The sequence below is a fragment of the Cicer arietinum genome, chromosome 5 (genome assembly GCF_000331145.2).
Source record: "Cicer arietinum cultivar CDC Frontier isolate Library 1 chromosome 5, Cicar.CDCFrontier_v2.0, whole genome shotgun sequence".
Lineage (NCBI taxonomy): Eukaryota > Viridiplantae > Streptophyta > Magnoliopsida > Fabales > Fabaceae > Cicer > Cicer arietinum.
Window position 1 is genome coordinate 70499181 of NC_021164.2, and position 19439 is coordinate 70518619.

At 31.6% G+C, this 19439-nt stretch overlaps 1 protein-coding gene and 1 pseudogene across 2 annotated transcripts; one reads left to right on the top strand and one right to left on the bottom strand.

Moving 5' to 3' along the window:
- Window positions 1-3047: 3047 nt before the first annotated feature.
- Window positions 3048-13692, bottom strand: LOC101503087 (cyclin-dependent kinase E-1). 2 transcript variants are annotated; one of them, XM_073368530.1, is made up of 16 exons: window positions 13358-13692; window positions 12941-13051; window positions 12153-12256; window positions 12023-12065; window positions 11801-11899; window positions 11360-11429; window positions 10797-10891; window positions 10671-10704; window positions 10486-10570; window positions 10253-10330; window positions 7027-7074; window positions 6177-6209; window positions 5805-5913; window positions 4817-5026; window positions 4658-4724; window positions 3048-3494 (listed from the first exon to the last, which is right to left on the bottom strand). In XM_073368530.1, the coding sequence occupies exons 1-15, from the start codon at window positions 13565-13567 to the stop codon at window positions 4659-4661; spliced, it is 1395 nt and encodes a 464-aa protein (XP_073224631.1). In that variant the 5' UTR covers window positions 13568-13692; the 3' UTR covers window positions 3048-3494; window position 4658. The 2 variants fall into 2 exon arrangements, with proteins under 2 accessions (XP_073224631.1, XP_004502994.1); XM_004502937.4 differs by having other exon boundaries at window positions 3048-3498; window positions 13358-13691.
- A 3634-nt stretch (window positions 13693-17326) lies between these two features.
- Window positions 17327-19439, top strand: part of LOC101503638 (fatty acid amide hydrolase-like) — a 5476-nt pseudogene continuing 3363 nt past the window's right edge.

The window sequence follows — 19439 nt, forward strand, 5'->3', positions numbered from 1 at the left end:
GGGAAAGAGAAGGGATTCCTGATTTAGAAGACAAAACTGAACTAAGTTCGACCGCGTCCACTTTTTATAATCATAATGGAATGGAAAATGGGAATAGACATCATTGCTCAAGTAATGGAACTTTCAGCGTTGGAGGGATAAATTGTAATCAAGATTCATTTTCAACCACTGAGGAAAGTTTCAAGGGTAACTTGGAGCCTAAGGCAACAATACAGGACATTGAATCTTTGAGAACTAGTGGTGTTTGTATTACTACACCAGATTCTAGTAGCAGAATGAGTCTAAAGGAGGCAGTGCTAGAAATAAATAACGATTTCAAACATATATGTGATTGTGGAAGAGAATTATCATCGGTTGTCGAGGCAGGAAAGCTACCATATTATTCTCAAAGCACCAAATTAAGGGGTATGATCTCTTGTCTTAATAACTGTGATTTTATCAATAAATCCATCACTACTAGTATTTGATTCTTTTGAATTTTTATGAAATATGATTGTGATTTACATTACTTCCTTGCAGCATTTGCCTGTTGTGTTCTGGCGCAGATATTCCCTTTCATACCCTCGTTTTTGTACCCTTCATACATGTCATACCAACAAACTCCTAGAACAAAGATGTTGTTGTCCAACGATAAGATGCAAAACAGTCAAGAACTTACAAAATCAGGTGACCTTTCATCAACTTTGGAGCAGCTTCATTTGTGGGAAAAGAAACTTTATTCAGAAGTGTTGGTAATATACAAATACTTATACTTATTTATCACACACACACACACATATATATATATGACTTTTTTATGATGATAATTTAAAAACTTGTAGTTGAACTTTTTCCTAAACAATTTTAATGACAGACTGAAGAAAAACATAGAATTCTCTATGATAAGCAATGTAAGAGGCTAAAAGAATTGGATGGGAAAGGTTCTGAGTCAAATAAGGTTGATGATACTCTTGCTTCTATCAAACTTCTACAATCAGAAATTAGTGTAGTTATTGCATCAATCGGTGTGATATCAAGAGAAATACATGAGCTAACAGATGATAAGCTGCTTCCGGAACTATATAAATTGATTGATGGGTATGCTACTTTGTCCTCTTTCTTATCATTTATATGGATTCCTTTCTCTTATGTTATAAGCAGATTTTTCTCTCCTAATTAATGAAAATGTTGAAGGATTCTAAATTAAATAAAAAATCTAATTGATTTGTGATTTTAAAAGATTAACAGTCATTTTGGTTGGTCGTTGATGTCACAATTGTCTTCCCTGAATTTATCAAAATTACAAAAACACACATAAATGTGTCTTTCGTTAATTAGTTTTAGTCATTGAATGTATCTTCTCTTAGTCATTTTAGTCCATTAATTACTAACAAAAGATACACTTCGGGATATTTTTGTAATTTTGATACATTTAAGCACTATAGTGACAACACTTCACAAATTTAGGAATAAAATGTCTATTTACTCGATTTTCAAATATAAAAGATGCATGAAATTTATTGCGAATTCTAATGTTATAATCGTATTCAAATTGTTATGATAGCAAAAACCACACTATGAAACATATCTTTAAGTTAAAGAATATGAAGATTGTTGTTTCCACTAAAATGTTTTTATTAAATTCTGATATTTTCAATTATATCTACATTGCATCTCTTTTATAGCTTACTTGGATTGTGGAAGATCATGAGTACATGTCACCATAAACAATTCCAAGCTATCAGCAAAGCCATAAGTCATGTACATATAGTAGATCCTTTGAAAAAGAATAAGTCAAGCTCAAAAGCTACTTTGAAATTGAAAAAAGTGGTTTTGAACTGGGGTAAGTGCTTTAGTAATTTCATCAAAAAACAGAAGACCCTAGTGAAACACTTGAATGATTGGCTACAAAGGTGCAGTCTCAAAGAAACAGAAGAAAATGAAGATAGGATTAGTACTTTATTGCCAAGTGATTTAGAAGCTCCTCCTATTTTTAAAGTTTGTAATAATTGGTACAATGCAATTAACAAGGTTTCAGAAATTGAAGTCTCTAAAGCTATTAACAATTTTGCATCAAACTTGCACCAATTCTATCAGAAGCTAAAAGAAGAACATGCATTGAAAGTTAGAGTGAAACACTTTTTTAAGGATTATAAGCAAAGGTTTAGATCCTATTGCAAGAAGAATTACATCAACTCACAACAATATTACTCTTTTATCAAAATGAAGGCCACAGACGATTTTGAAGAAAATGAGATTCCACTGTTGAGAGTATCTAATGACAACTTAGCAGTTTCAAGACTAAGATTGATTGAAGAGAGAAAGAAACACCAACAATTTGTCAAACATGTTAATGATGCTGCTTCAAGTTGTTTACAAGAGGGTTTGACTCCAATTTTTGAGGCTTTGTTGAGCTTTAGTTTGGAAAATCTTAATATTTATGAGCAGCTAAAATTTCCAAATGGTGGACCTCATGAGCAAGTAATCTTGTGTTAGAAGTAGATTAAGAAGTGTAAATTAATTATCCATAACCTATTTTTATACCTTTAATATGAAATGTGAGTGCTATATAGAGATTACTATGATAAAAAGAATTATGGATTTCTGTTTTTCGTTGATTTTTTTTATTGTAAACAATAGAATGGTGATCCCGAGTTTGAATTCCGCTAGAATATTACAATTTAGAGTAACTAAATTATAGTATACTCATTCTATCTATAACTTTAGTTATTTTAATATCTTTATTTATGTTTCAAATTTTGTTAATAGTTTTTGAAGAGGAATTGATAAGAAAAATAAATAAGACCTTGTATTTGTATAGAACTAGAATTGGAATACCAAATTTAGAATCTGACGCAAAAAGAAGAGAGCAAAGAAGATGTTCCAAGTGCTACATTGCTGCTTTCAGTATCTGCATGTTTTACCTCTTTATCAACTACGAACATATACGTTTCCTGTATAAAGCTTAATACTAATAGTAATAACCACATATTTAGAAATATTTTTCCAATAAAATTAGTTCATACTCAACAAGTAATATGATTCTAAGGATCACAACAAATTCAAAATGGAAAAAAGATAATTAATTTACATTGGACAAGTATCTATAATTGCCTTCAATTAGGTGAGGCAATATTATACAGCAAGTACAATAAAGTTACATTTTATCAATTGATTCAAATTTCGCAACAACCCCTATATGATGTGTAACATTCCATCCTGCCTAACAGCTGTGAGAATACAAGAAAATTACAACTATAGGCATAATATACATATGTCAAACAGTAAGTCGACCATTTCCCCTTCAAGGGCTCCATTGGTGTTCCAGCAGAATATTTCATATTGTAGCATCCAGCAGTGTCCAGTGCCCAATGCATCAGTGATAGCAATTACAAAAAGTGAGGTCCACAAGGATGAAAGCAAATCAACCGAATATGAGGTTATGAATTGTCCTGAATGAGCTAAAGTTTCCCACTGTTGACCCCAAATCTATCTTCACTTGATCTCTTTAACTACTACCTAAACATGAAACATGGTATTTCAGCATTATTGCACATGTAGAAGAGTCATCCGACACTACTGGTTCAAGTATGCAAAAAGGTTGAACTGTGACAACAGAAAATTATAGAAAAAGACAAATATCAAGGTATTTAAAACCAAACCAGACATTTAACCGATGTAAGCATTAGTTCAAAATTCAAAGGTCTAGCTAGGGTTGAATTGGGTTGGACCGCTAATAATTAAATATCATTTTTATACCCCAAATATATTACCTTAATATTTTTTAAACCATATAAATAGTTACTTAAATTTAATACATCTTTAATTTAAATTTTTTTTAAAGAGCTAAATTAAACTTAATCGTAACAATTTAACCATCATTAAATCTCTTTTTTCTGATTTGAAATTGGACTCTGATAATTCTGAATCTATATTTACCCACTGTTTCATGATCATCCATATTCACGTTTGGTTTATATTGAAAAAGAAAGGTAAAAAATTAGAATGGAAAAAGAAGGAGAAATAATCATACCACCTAATCTTGGTGTATGCTTGTAGTCAAATTTTGAATTACTAAAGTTACAAGCAAACCGCATAAGAGTCCCACATGGAGGAGTTAAAGGAAGCAACATAATACAAGTCAAATATAAAATGCAGCAGTGAGCCATTCTCAGGTAATATATTTCTCAGGCTTACCATTTTTTATGAACTGTGACAAACCGGTCGAGTGCCGGTTATGGCAGATTTATGCTGGTTTTCCAGTTGGAAATCCAGTTTTTCTACTAGGTAGTTTTCGGTCTAACCAACCGGTCTACTCCGATTATGATTACCAGTAACATTAAGGATATAAAATATTGATGTTTGCCACAACCCAAATGGCCAAACAGCACAGGTGACTCTTAAAGAGTTGAATCAGTTTATGCAAGATGTGTAGTTTCTCAAAAACTTTGCAAGAATCTTAATGACAAATTTTATTCAAAATCTGATGTAGAACTCTCACGAATCCTGATTGCCCAGTAAAACTACTCGAGCAAAACATGAGAAAATTGATGATATGCCTGATTGTCCACATTAAAGAAATTATTCCAGTTTTATGAAATGCCAAGTTTCTTTATGACAGAGGACTACCACCACACCATCGTTTCCACTAATATGTGGTTGCTACAATGTTATTTACCTTACATACGTCTTGATTTCTGCTGTGGAGGGTATCCTGGCATCCCCATTTGGTCTTTTCTCCTCAACTGTCAAAAAGAAAACAGTAACACATCACAACCACCATAAAAAAAAGGATAAAAAGGCAACCCTTTTCTCATTTTCTCAATTAACAATAAACCTGTTGCTGTTGATGGGCCTGTTGTGGAACACCTCGTTGCATTGGGATGCCACCAGGATTAATTCCACCTCCCATCCCTGCCTGGGATGTGAGATTATAAGCTTGCAGCTGATGCATTCTTTGCATGCCAACATTCATTGGTCGAGGGACAGATCTATTTGATACATGACCACCAGGCATGTTGCCAGCAATAGCAGCTCCAGACGGAACCTGAGTCAAGATTAAAAACAATATACGCATTCAAAAGCATGAAGTGAAAGTGGAAATGTTTATGCTTGCCTGTGTCCAAGTATGCCAATATAAACCAATATTTATCAAAACTCACGAGCAATAAATTTTTTTGTTGAAAAAATTTCAGTAAGGAATCAAAACTTTTCATTAATAAAAGTTACTCGGGATATTATAAATAAACAGTTAAGTAATCAAGTCCTATTAAACAAAGCAAAACCATTGAAAATATTCATAACCTCAATTCCTCAGAGCACAATGTAAACTTGACTTACAATTATTGCCTATATTTTATCAATACAATCCCCATAAAGTAATATACAATGGTCAAAAGACATGGGGCAGCCGAAGTAATTCGTTCTATCCTCTCAATACCCATGCTTTCAATTTCATGTACAACCTTATCCATCTAAAGTCGAACATCACCCTTTAATTGTCTAATAGTCACTCATTGCTCTCTCTAATTTCATACCTATTATAATAATACTCGACAAAAAGTAGAGATTCTTATAGTACTGTACCAAAAGATCAAAAAGTAAATATTATTAACTAAAATCAGGTATATTGCTAAACAAACTACTGAGTAATACTCTTTTACAAAGTCGAATCATACATATCCTTTAGGTCTGATATGCCCTACTCGTGAAAATTTTAAATCTAGAGGACTTTAAATATCGAAATGGGTACATGATAATTAAGTCTGCACAATTTCAGTTTAGAATGATGTATTTCAAAAGGACTTCCAAATATCATCACATACCTGCTGTGATTGCTGCATGTTGGTTGTCCCTTCAAAATCTGTAGTTGTGTCCACCGGACGTGTGGGATAATTCACAAATGCCTCTCCAGGGGTGCATGGCACAAGTGCACTGGACATTGATTTTACAGGCATGTCAAATTAGAGAAAATAAATGATCATGGAATACATTCTTAATGAAGACAAATGTTTTACTATAAATAGAACACGAAGAAGAGAAATATTGAATATTGTTTATTCATAAATCTTGCAAACATATTTTAAAAGCAATGAACAGTGACCAACAATTCTAGGAAAAGGTTTTATGCAATAAAAAATGGAGAAAAACCTAAAAAGTCAAAGCAGAATAGCAAAAGAAGGAAGGAAAGGCCTTACTTCCGCCCAGGTTGCGGTTCCATTTTGAAATACCTGGAAAAACAAAGTAAAACACGTTGAAAATATAATAGCTAAAAGACAAAAAGAGAATATTGGCATAAATACACATGAAAAAATATTTTAACAAAATGAATGTGATTTGAATAATTTTAATAATAATTTAAAATGTGTAATTATCAATATGAGCATATAAATAATATTTAATAGTATAACATTATAAGAATATTTTTCTCAATACATATTTAATTAGATTTTCCTGAACTCAGGTCACATAATATTAGTTTTATGATTGGACAATAATGCCACAATTGCAATGTATTGATTAAACAATTAATAAACAGATTAATCCCAAAATCATATGTATGTTCTAAGCAGGGGTGGCTATTCTCTTGCTTGCCCTCCCCCAGATCCGTTTCTGATTAAATCATCCTTTTAACCACTAGCAGTGGCGGATCTTCTTGAGGGCCACTCCAAAATTTTCTTATTCTTAATAGATATACTAATTATAATATATATGTATTATATGTTATATATTAAATGTTTCATTAAATAACATGTATTGCGAAGTGGCGCAATGGTAACGGGGCTTTTGGATAATTAAAGGTCTCGTGTTCGTGTTCGAGTTCTCCGTGAGCGCAGTATATTTGTATTTCTTTTGTTATGATTCGAACCCAGAAACATAAATAATAGCTAAAGCTTATATTACCACAACACCAACAGAAAGTCTATAATAAATTATTGAAAATGTTTGATATATATATTTCTTAATGCACCCCCAGGGAAAACTTGTGAAGCTCTGCCACTATCCACTAGGTATGTAAATTTAATGCAAAAATAAAAGGAATCTTACTCATGCTCCAAAGCTTGTGCTGCTGTTATACGCCTTCGAGGATCATATCTGCACATAAATACACAAGCCAATAATAGAGGGCAAAAAAGAAAGAGAATTTTCATACAAACAGAAAGTCATGCATCAAATCCATATCTCCACAAATACTAGATGAAATACTTACAGGTTGAATGCCACATGTGACAAAATTGAAATAAGGTTGCATTTGGTTTACTGGAATGACTACAATGGGAATGAGATAGATTCATAATTCCAATTGGAAATGTTTAGCATTAGAAAGTTAAATGACTGTGCCATTCTATCCTTGCATGTTATCCCAAACCAGATAGCAATCATAAAATTGCTCAGTGGCAATATTGTGCTAGATGGCGCTATCACAAAGGCCTACGAAATAGTAGAAGCAGCCATGATAGAGAGCCACAATTCTCTTGCAGACTAAGGGGGTCACTCTCAGGGATCCAAAGGATGTGAAGCATACACTCGAGGCGGCTCTCTACGAAGACTGGTTGCACGATGTTGATGAGCATCTTTCACATTTCCAGCTCAGGCATGACTTTGAGACGGCTCGCTGTTCCATTTGGAACAAAGTCATCGAGGAGCTGATGAAATTGGGAATCCCTAGGTCAATGCCTGACATATGATTAACTGAGATTTATCATCTCTATTTTATCTATTCGGGAAATCCTCATTAATAGACGAAGTATTCCTATTATGTCAATGTCAATTGAATCAATGTTAATAGCTGTGAATTCAAACTTTTGGTATTTTTCGTATCTTCAAATGATATTGTCGATTGTAAATATATTTTGAAATTATTATGAGATAGGATCCTATCCTAGTTTGATTAGTTAGCCAAGGACTTATTTGATTAGACCCTAATATTATGGGATCATGTTTGCTTCGCTCCTGGTATATATATTTGTAAATCTCTTACGAATAATACGAGAAATATTAAATTTAAGTTGACATCAGGGTCTATCTAAGATTTGTTGGGCCATTTACTATCGAGTCACTAGGGTCATGCTCTAGTTGTCTGGACCTGCGCTTGAGGGAGGTGTGTTGAGAGTATCACATTAGACAAGATATGGCTTGAAAATGTGTTAATGGGAGACACCCCTCACCTTAAAAGTCAGTTTTGTAGGGTTGAGTTAGGCTCAACCCAAATTTTAAAAGATATGATGGGTCATCATTTGCTTCATTGGTTTCAAGGGCAGCAGCTGCGGAATCGGCTATTGGGTTGTCCATTTTCTCTATAACTTTCCTAGTTCGAATGACTATTGAAGTAAAATTTACTAACATTCAAGGAATAGCCCATATTGTATGCGGATATATGTAACTTGGTACATGTAAGACTTGGAAGAAGAAAATGAAATACGAACAACCACACTGGTCATAATAGATCTACTTTCATGCTTTCTTGCTGCATCAAGGGAAGGCTTTTTTGACTAAGGGTTCCATTCCATGCCACTTTTTGTTTTGCCAAACCCTGATTTGGTCTTTGGTTTGATGGTTGCACATGCGTGCAATAGTAGTAGTGGTAACAATAATGGCAGTGGCAATAAGGGTGCGTGACAATAGGAGCAGCAGGAAAGTGGCAATGGCAGTGAAAGAGGTAGTGGTGGTCAATGTGGGGCGGGTGAGGATTTTCACATTCCAAAAAGAAAAAGGTATAAAGCTACTATATAATGGTAATTAAATTAATTTTTGATGAAAGAAATGGTCAATTGAATGGCCATTCATATCTTAATCCTTGCTCCCATTCGAATAACTGCCAAATATAGGTTCTTGATGGCCATTCGAATTCTTAGATTGCTCACAGTAAAAATTGGTTGATATATTCTTTTTTAGGTGACTTTCTTTCGTAGAATTATATAGGTGGAATGAAATTTTCCCTAATATCCCTAGTTTAAAAGAATAATGATATCCTGTACTCTGGAAGAAAAAAAATTATCATGTAATGATTGATTTCCTTTTATCTATTTAGTGCTGTAGAGAAGGGCCTAAAAATCCTTCTCAATACCAACAAACTCCTGGACCTTAATGACAAATATACTCTTTTGTGGTTCAGGTGGTGATTTGCAAGAAAAGCAGCAATGCTGCAACCTCTAACAAATGGGAAAATTACCACAGGTTAGGTAGTTTGATTACAGTAACCACTAAACAAGAAAAACCTAAAATAATCCAAATTTCAAACAATTTAGGAAGAGGTCTATGTTGCCAATCCCGGATAGCAGCGCAGAGCGAACGGCTCTAAAACTAGAAGAGTGGTGTCGCGTATAGTGGGATGACTTACTCCGATCTAACTTATAAGCAAAAATACCTAAACTCACACTAATTAAAAGATTTAGTTAGATAAATAATTAGTAGTATAAATAATAATTAATACTATTTATTAAATAATTAATACTAGTTATATATGAAAATTCTACTGGATGGTAGTGGCTCAGTAGATTTTCAGACTTATGCAGCTGCTTTAGCCAGGGTTAAATCTTATCTTGTCTGTTTTCACATTTTTGAATTCTTCTAAGTGGTATTCTAAGCTAACCCTAGTTCACAAGGGTTTTCTGTCCCTGCATAAAACACACTACCAAGGCACCGCATTTCTTGTGCTTTCTTCATTTGTTTTATCAATCTCTCATCTCTGCATCCTTCTTCTGCCCCTTTTTAACTAGATATCCATTCTCTTCATTGTTTTTATTCTTCTCTCATCTCCTACATCATTTTTGTTTCTGGCCAGAAAACGGAAAAGCTAGCCGCAAAAGCCCCTATAGTGGCCGAATCATGACAAAATTGGCACAATTCCATAACCGCACCACGATTAGCCACAAAAGCGGTACTAGTGACAACAAAGAAAGAGGTAGGGCTAGTTTGAGACTGATTATTAAGTTAACTTGTGCACCGTAATTATAAGATCAACAAGAACATGGATAAGTGATGATGATGATAAAGTTAGAAAACATAATATGGAGGGGGAAAACATAATAAAAAACACAACCCCATCCTTTGTGTATTACCACCTGGATAAGGCAACAAAGTACTGCGACTTATTTAAGCACCCTATCACTATATTATGGAGGGGGAACACTGTAAATCACAAATATATAAGGGGGTAGCTTTTCACTGTGTTCAGTAAGCATCAATTAGAATTTAAATGGAAAAAGAAATGCATCATTTGTATAGAAGCAAAGTAAAAGCTTTCTCAAAGGCATAGATATTAAATACTTACTCGAGCATCTTCGACAAAAGGTCGTATGCAGGACTTTTTGGAGATAGGTGTACAACACTATAGAGATTAGCATTGTCACTGTTTGCAAAAAGCAGAATAGATCCATTAATTTCATGAAAAAAATTATCAATTACAAAAAAGAGGCAAGGAAAAGAGAAAATAAAGGACCCCACACTCTGAAATTAGGTCTATCCTCTGCATATATTTGAATACACATCAATTAATGATCTTACTATTTGTGTCCTTGTATATGTTGCGAATCTTGTTGCCAATGGGGGAGATTTGCTAAGGAAGGCCACTTTTCTAATGTGGGATGGCCTGGCACAGTAACAATGTCCAAGGATGTGGGTCTGGAATATCATCAAGAGAATGAACATCCCCCAGCAGGGAGAAAGAAAAACAGTAAGCAAATATTTACCTAAAACTTTGAATATCTTGTCAAGTTGATCAAGCTGCACAAGTGGAACAAGGATTATTTCACTCCAAAATGTTACTACATCTATAACAACATTCAACTTTAGAATAAAAAAGCTGCATCAAGTACCTGAAAAGGATTTGGTGTAGCTTTGACTTCTGCACCTTGAAATAGTGGCTTCAAGGTCAACAATTCAGCAAATATGCATCCCACAGCCCACATATCTAAATGTCTATTTGAGGAAAAATAACTTGACCAATTGTACAATTAGATCATACAGAGTTCACACATTTATTTATTACACACAATTGATTAGTCTACATTTGGATTATGTACATTTAAGTCCCCAACATCCATGAAAAACAATTTACAATCACCAAAATTCAGTTATTCCATGTCAACCTTTTGTGTATGCCCTAATTACTTTGTTGTGTTGGATTCATCAAAAGCCATAACTTATTCAGGCATCAACCTCAAGTCAAATTAAGGATAGCATAAACACCAATGTAATAAAAAATTACTACATAGTTTAAAAGACTTGAGAAATCTCCATGATGCATTGATAACATCACATAAGTATAACTCCAAAGTTAATCATAATTTTTTTATACACAGTAAATCTTGACACAAAACACACAGAGCGAGGGGGAAACGGAGAGAGAATCTTAACACACACAAAAATTAAAGGATACCAACAGCACTGGTATAATGTTTTGCTCCAAGAAGCAACTCAGGTGCACGATACCAAATGGTTACAACAACCTGCATGTTAGTATTTTATAAGATTGGGAGTCTAAACAATCAAACATATCAAAAGGTGAATGTGGTACGGGTGCATAGCTAACTGAATTTTAAAGATTTATCAGACACAACATGTGGCGAATTAAAACACGTGAAATTTTGACAGGGCAGGCTTAAAGTTCAACAAGTTCAACTTGAAATGAACTACAATGTCAATCACTCAGCTTACAACAGAAAGCCGGGATAGTGTACAAGCCTGTAATGTAGTCCTACTGCAGGTAAATTATATGCTTAGCAAGATTTGGACTTATCAAATATGATAAATAGAATAGTCATGCAGAGACAACACATGAAGATTTCTTGACTACACAGATGAAAAAACGTGCTCATACCCCATTTTCAGATAATGGCTTCAAAGGGGCTTGATATATCCTTGCAAGCCCAAAGTCAGCAATTTTAACAACTCCATGTTCCTCCCCATCGCCCATAACCTGTTCGTAGAAAGCTCGTTATAAAAATGAAAGCACATATAAAAAATAGACAAATTAAATTTGAATTAAAAAGTCTACTTAAGGGGGTAAAAGACTATCATGATAAGGTGGCAAAACCCATACCAATATATTTGATGGCTTCAAATCTCGATGTATTATCCAATTACTAAAGGTAAAACACAATACAATAAGTCAACATACAAAGAAAAGAAATAAAAGGAACCATCCTCAACTTCACAAAAAATAGACTCACCTGTGCAGATAGTTCAGTCCATTGAGCAACTGCCACAGTAACGATTTAACAGTGTACTGGTTGATTGATTGGTTGACCTTGTCTCTATGATGCCTTATTATTTCCTGCCATTCAAGATTGCAATCTTTACACTTGACTAACTACAACAAACAATTCCTTGCTACCTACATACATTTCTTCCCATAGAAAATTCACAGCACTCTTTAAGCCACTGACGTAACAATAGCACAAAATCCAATGCAAAGCTCATAATATGCGTTTAAACAAAGATGTAATGTAACAATAGCCAAGCCTTATAAGTTATAACACCCAGGTAGGAATGTCAAAATGCAATATTTAAAATAAAATAACATAAAAACTCCACCAGATATCATAAGCAGGTAAAGAGTCGTTTGGGTCCTTGGGCACTGTCACAATAATCTTTGAATGTATCAAAATTACAAAAAAATACCTAAATGTGTCCTTTCTTAGTCTTTTTGGTCCTCAAATGTGTCTTTTGTTAGTAAGTTATTTCTCAGACATGTCTTTTGTTAGTCAAGTGATCAATAAAATTGTTAACAAAAGAGACACTTGGGAATGTGTGTCATTTTGATACATGTAATGACTATAGTGACAATGTCTCACACATTTAAGGACCAAAATAACACTTTACCCTACCCTATCAGAAACTACAAATTTTCAGGACAGAACACTTCGATAAATTACAAAACAAAATGACAATCTCAAGTCAAATACATAGGTAAAATGTCATGTTAACAAAGGACGTGCTTTACAATCTTTATACTCACATAAAGGTCATGTTCAGCATAATCAAAAGCTAGATACAGTGACATGTCCGTATGATTGATGTGAACATTCACAAGCTTCACAACATTTTCGTGTGTTATCTCCCTCAGCAACTGCAACATCAAAATTCATTTACTCAAAATCAATCCAAAGCATCAAAACATTAAATTAAAACAAAATAAAAAAAATAACAGAAATCAACCACTAGGTTTCTAAATACTAAAAGCTACATAGAACAAGTGCATAATATTATTATTAACTACCTTACTCATATAATTCAATTATTCAAAATTTAAAATAAGAAAAAAATATCCAATAATTTCAGCGAGTTCGGTTCCCAACTTCACAGTTTCCTCAACTGAAATTTCAAAATCAGAGAAAAACTACAACAACAAAAAACAGGAGGAGAAATACAATACCATGATTTCACGTATGGCGGTGGGAGAGACACCATCGCCGTCTTTAGATTGCTTGAATTTTTTTATGGCGATAGATTTTCCGCGATTTGTAGGAGACTTGATTCGAGCGAGGAAAACGAGACCGTACGTTCCTTCTCCGATCTTCCCAATCAGATCGTACTGCAGAAGCCACTCTGGCTTATTGCTGTTGGAGCGGTTACCGTCTCCCATGGTTGATTTGCTATGCTCCTCCTTCTCCTTCTGTTTCTTTCGATCAAAAACAAAAACTCACACAACAACGAAGCGGAAACTTAAGGCTCTGTTTGGATGTCCCATTCGGATAATTAACTGCTCCTGCATAAATAAAGTACATTTAATTTTCTCTTTCAAACATATAATAATAATAACATAATAAATAATATTTCTGTCACAAAAATTAATATACAATGACAGAAAGCTAAATTGTATTTTTGTTCTTTTCTTTATTTTTGGGAATTTTTTAAATAATAATTAAAAAAAATACCAATGTACTTTAGTTTTGAAAAAAAATTACTAATGTATCCAACTTTTAAATTTTGTGGGATAGCTCTTTATTATCTAATTAAGGATATATTATTTTTCATTCAATTAGCGATCTTGAATTAAAATTTTATATTATATTTTAATTTTTAAGTAAATTATAAGTTTTTAAATACAATAAATGTAAAGTAAATTGATTTTTTTAAAATTAATATTTAAAATATAATTATTCGACAACGTATAACTTATTTTAGAAAGATAAAATATAATATAAGCTTTTAACTCAAAGTTGCAAATTAAAAAATAGTCTTCTAATAGATTTGCTGTCTTCCACTAAATTTAAAAGTAAGGATAATTTTATTTTTAATATTAGGTAATTCAAAATATCTCTATTTTTATTTTATTTTAATCTTTAAAAATATATTTTTTTATTTTGGCCTTGAAAATTAAAAACTCTAAAATAAAACAATAAAAATAAAGAACTAATATAAAATTTTAAAAAGAATAATTTATATTCATCTTTTTTTAGATCCATTCAAATGTCACTCACACACAACTCCACCAGATTTTCAAAAAGCATTCTATAATGGTTAAAGAGTCAAGTTACTAGAGCAAGAGTTTTAACTCTCCAAACAATATTTAATTTCTTTTTATGTATATTTAAGTCTACAAAAATATTTAAATTATAAAAAAATACAATTATTGACATATTTAATTAAAATATATTGTATCTAAAAAAAAGTAGAATTTTTGTTTTTTAGAAAAATATAAAATTTAGATAGAATTATAATATAGTGTTATTAATATTAAAAATAACTATTATATATTTTATTAAAACCTTATTTTAAAATTTGTTTTGGACCTGAATAAATGTTAGATGGACCTAGAAACATAGTATATATATATATATATATATAAACTTTGAGTAGTAAAGACATGGTATATCTCTTGTAATTATTGACATATTTTATGTTATAATTTCTGAATTTATCAAAATCATAAAATATATTATTAAGTATTTATTTTATTAATAATTTTATAAATTAAAATAATTAATGACAAAATAAATACTAAATTAAAAAGATATCTAAAAATTAAAATAACTAATAAAAAATACATCTAAATTAATTTTATAATTTTAATATATTAAAAAAACTATTATAACAAAAATTAAACTCGACTACATCCGTCTTTTGTTGATCATATTTATTTTTGAGTGTCCGGGGCTGTCTCCCGTGCCGTACTTAATTCTCAACCTACCAAATAAAATAATCTGAATTGAACATTAAAGTGGTTTTCACAAGCAGATCACTCCACCAAACAAGGCGGCCATTAATAAATGATTCTAAAGAGATGGCCCTTGGCTGTCAGAACACCACCGCCAATACTTCCACTCACATTCCCCAGAATTCATGTGTGCCTGTCAAACTTACTCTTTCATGCAATTCTACCGAACCCTACCTTCGTTTAATTTCCAATCTCGCTCTGCAAGTAAAAAACACTACTTCATGTCAACCAACATTTTTGCATTGGACCACTGTAAATGTGGAGACAACTCCAGTCGTAAATTGCATTAACTCGCCTGAGCACTCCACAAAAACATATTCAAACACTACTTTATCCGCCCGTAAAAACAATTATTTCAAAATACTTCACTTATTAATTTTCAATGCAATTATATCACTCAATTAATACTATTACATCATTTTTAATATAATACTTTTATAATATATTTATGATATTGATAATATATTAATATATAATTTTATTTTATTTTTTTTTTACTTTTTTTAGTATGTATAAAATATTAAATAACACAATTATTTTAAAACATAATAGAATAATAAATTTTAAAATGAAAAGTTAGTGGAGTAAATAAATAATATTATAATTATTTATGATTAATTATGAAATTATAATAATTTATTTAATGATTAATAATTAATATTATTCTTTTTTGTTTGTGAAAGTGAGTTGCTAATTTTAGATAAGGCAAATTTTAAATTTATATATATACAAGGTTATCTAACATAATGGTCAACTTACATATATATATATATATATATATATATATGTAAGGTCATCTAGCATAAAAATATCATGGGTCGACTGAGATGTATTTAAAACACGTGTTAAAGATATCAAAAGTACAATTTTTATTAAAAAATATAATATTTAAATTTTTAAATAATTAAAAATATAAATTATTAAATAAATTTGTTACATTTGAATCTTTGACACTTAATGCATGATAGCTTTTCCCATAATATAATTGATCTTTAAACAATTATTCTTAAGAATTACTAGTCCTACTGGTAGTGAGAATAATAAGTTTGTTTTTCGTTCCAATTTTTGTAATAATTTGTTTATAATGACATGTTTTTCAATATTCTAACAAATATCTAAGATTCTTTTTATTATGGAAAAGTATAATTATAATTAATTAAAAAAATTAGATTAATTTACATTATTTAATTTCATATGATAAAAATAATAATCACACAGCAAGAATAAAATTAAAATTAAAAGAATATATATCCTAGTAATTTTTAAGATGGCAAAAAATGTTTATTTATTTATTTATTTATTAAGGGTCGGTATTTGACATAAAATTGCAGATATAATATAAATTAGGTGATAGATCAGTTGATAACAAGTAAGTTAATAGATTGAATTTAAAGTATTTAGTAAAATGAGTGATTACACTAACTAATAATTAATAAATATAAAATGATATAAAATATTTTTTTTAATTAACATTTAAAAATACATTTTCCTTTATCCCTTGAAATTATCAATTGCATTAATTATTTATTGACCAAATTACCCCTATTTATTTTACATTATTCGTGTTACCAAAAAGTAAGAAATAAATATTATTATGGACAAGATATATTAGTTATGTCTTGCAAATGGTAAATTTGAAAAAATAATACTATTTGGTTTAAAATATATGAGACAAAAATATTATGCTTGATTGTCTAAAATATAAGCAAATGTTTATGTTTAATGTTATTATTTTAAAATTACCATTCAATTAATTTAAAATTTACTTTTCAATAACATTTTATCTCATAGAACAAATTCTCATAAAGGATAACTTAAGCAGTAAAATTAACTTTAGAAAAAATTAACGAGATTAATTATTCTTCGTAATTGGTGTAAAAATAGTTTAAAATAGTTTTTATTCCTTCTTATATACATGAGACCAGAGTTAATTTTAGTGATTCAGTAAAATATGTCCTATAGTAAGAGAGATGTATGCATTACATTAAATGACTAATAATAAGTTAAAGATTTAGTCAAAAAAAGTGTGAGTAAAAGCAAGACAAACCACTAGCTCTCTAATTTGTTTGTAATCTTTTTACCTTGGCAGCATTACTAACACAACTACTTCTAGCTTTGGAAGTCAGCGTCTGACTTGTGAATTGCTATAACTATTTCTTCAAAACTCAGGTTGAAAATGTCACAAGTGTGTTTTTTAAACAACTGTTATTAAATTTTTCATACCAATTTTTTAGGAGACATGAAACTCACTTGATTTATAGTTCCTCTTGCAATCTCCGCCAAGTCTTGTTATAAGTAAAGTTCTATTTTTACTCTGCTATTTGAAATATAACTTCTTGTTTTCTCTCTTTTTTCTCTTCTGTCTCATTACTTCCAAATAGCTACAACCTTCCTTGGATAATGGGTTTGTTCAAACGTAAATGTTTGGTTTACACGCCTGCAAATGATGTCGACTTAAGCCCTTACAGCACTGAATTCTACCTCCAAGCCAATGTCAAAGGTTCCAAAATGCACTGTCATTTTTACCTTTTTGTCATCTTGTTTTCTTATTCTGTTCGCAAATGGTTCTTACAGAAGATTTTAAATGTGTGATATATTAATAATGTTTCTTCTAAAAAATATGGTTTCTTTCAATGTCCTCATTGATGGTCTTGCGTGCAAACAAAATGCTAATGATCTTCACAATTGCATGCAGCTCCTCGGATGACTGGAATTTTGGTCAAGATTTTCACTTATTTATTGGAGTGTCCTATAATTGGAACCATACTGTTGTATATATTGAAAGGAAACAATCTTATTCACGAGGTAATGTGTACTTGGTTCATGTAGCATGTTTTTCCCTCATATCATAACAAGTGTTTGTTTATTTTTATTTATGCAGCTTATTACAAATGCAGAAATAGAAGAGTCACCTCTCTATGTTCCCTTACATCAGTTTGAAGGTTTGAGAGGGATTATATATGGTCACAAGCATTATTTGATTGCAGAATTTTGGCCATAGTAGAAAATAGGTAACTAATTTGAGTTTTTTGTTGTAGACATTGAAGAAAAAGAAGTCAAATGCATAGATCCTTCTAAATCTCCACCTGAGAAAGTTCAACATGCAATAGATTGTTTGCCTATATCTCTAGAAAAAACACCAGAAGGAACAACACATCCTTCAGTATGTCGCTGGACAATAATGGATTATTCCAAAGCTTACAGATCAGGGGATATAACACCACGTTTGGTATTTCATCTTTCAAGTTCAGTCTTCTTTTTGCATGTTGTCATTCCTGCCATTTTTATATGTTCGCTCATGAAAACTTATCATGCATGCATAAAGTTGTATGATATAAAGATTCCTATGGCGTGTGAAAGAGGCGTAGGGAAGAGAGATGAGGTGTGAGAAAATCTAATACTCTTAACACTTTTCTGTTCATTAATAAATAAAAAATTCATTTTTTTTACACAGGTTGCTGAACGGTTTGTTGCTGCTATTGATGAATCCATAAAACCCCCACTGCAAATGGGATTTTTCATTCACTACAATGTAGATGATATACTAAGACAAGCAACTGAATCAACTCTTCGATATCAAAGAGGTACTTTGTAACAACTCAAGTTTCAATTCAAAATAAAAAATACCTCTTTCAACATTTAAATGATGGCTGATAAGTGTTATTGAAACTCGTAAGCACGAATACTTGTGCTCCCTGCATCCAGAAGTATCATGCATGCTACTCATCTCTCCCGTACCTCGTTATTCTGATTTATATATGTGCTTAAGTATGATACAAGTTCACAAATCTTATGCAATAATATTTTTTCAGGGGAACCAATCTCTGTGCTAGACGGAGTACCGGTTGCTATAAAGGACGAGATAGATTGTTTACCATATCCAACAACAGGTAGTGTAATGTGTTAGTCTTTTCTCAGGTGTTATCTATGCAAATGATTAAGCTGTTATTTACAAAATCATCTAAAAATGGTGTCTTCAAGGAGGTACAAAGTGGCTGCATAAAGAAAGGCCTTGTAAAGATGACGCTTGCTGTGTTAAACGTTTAAGGAAATGTGGCGCCATACTTGTTGGGAAAACCAATATGCATGAACTTGGATCTGGAACTAGTGGCATAAATCCACATTATGGGTAAGAGTAGCACGTGTTACACGCATTCATATTATGTTACATATTTGGTATCTTCTGGACTAAGAACATGTTTGTTTGTTTACTTTATAGGCCCACTAGGAACCCATATGATAGCAATAAGATTGCAGGAGGCTCTTCTAGTGGATCTGCTTCTTTGGTTTCAGCAGG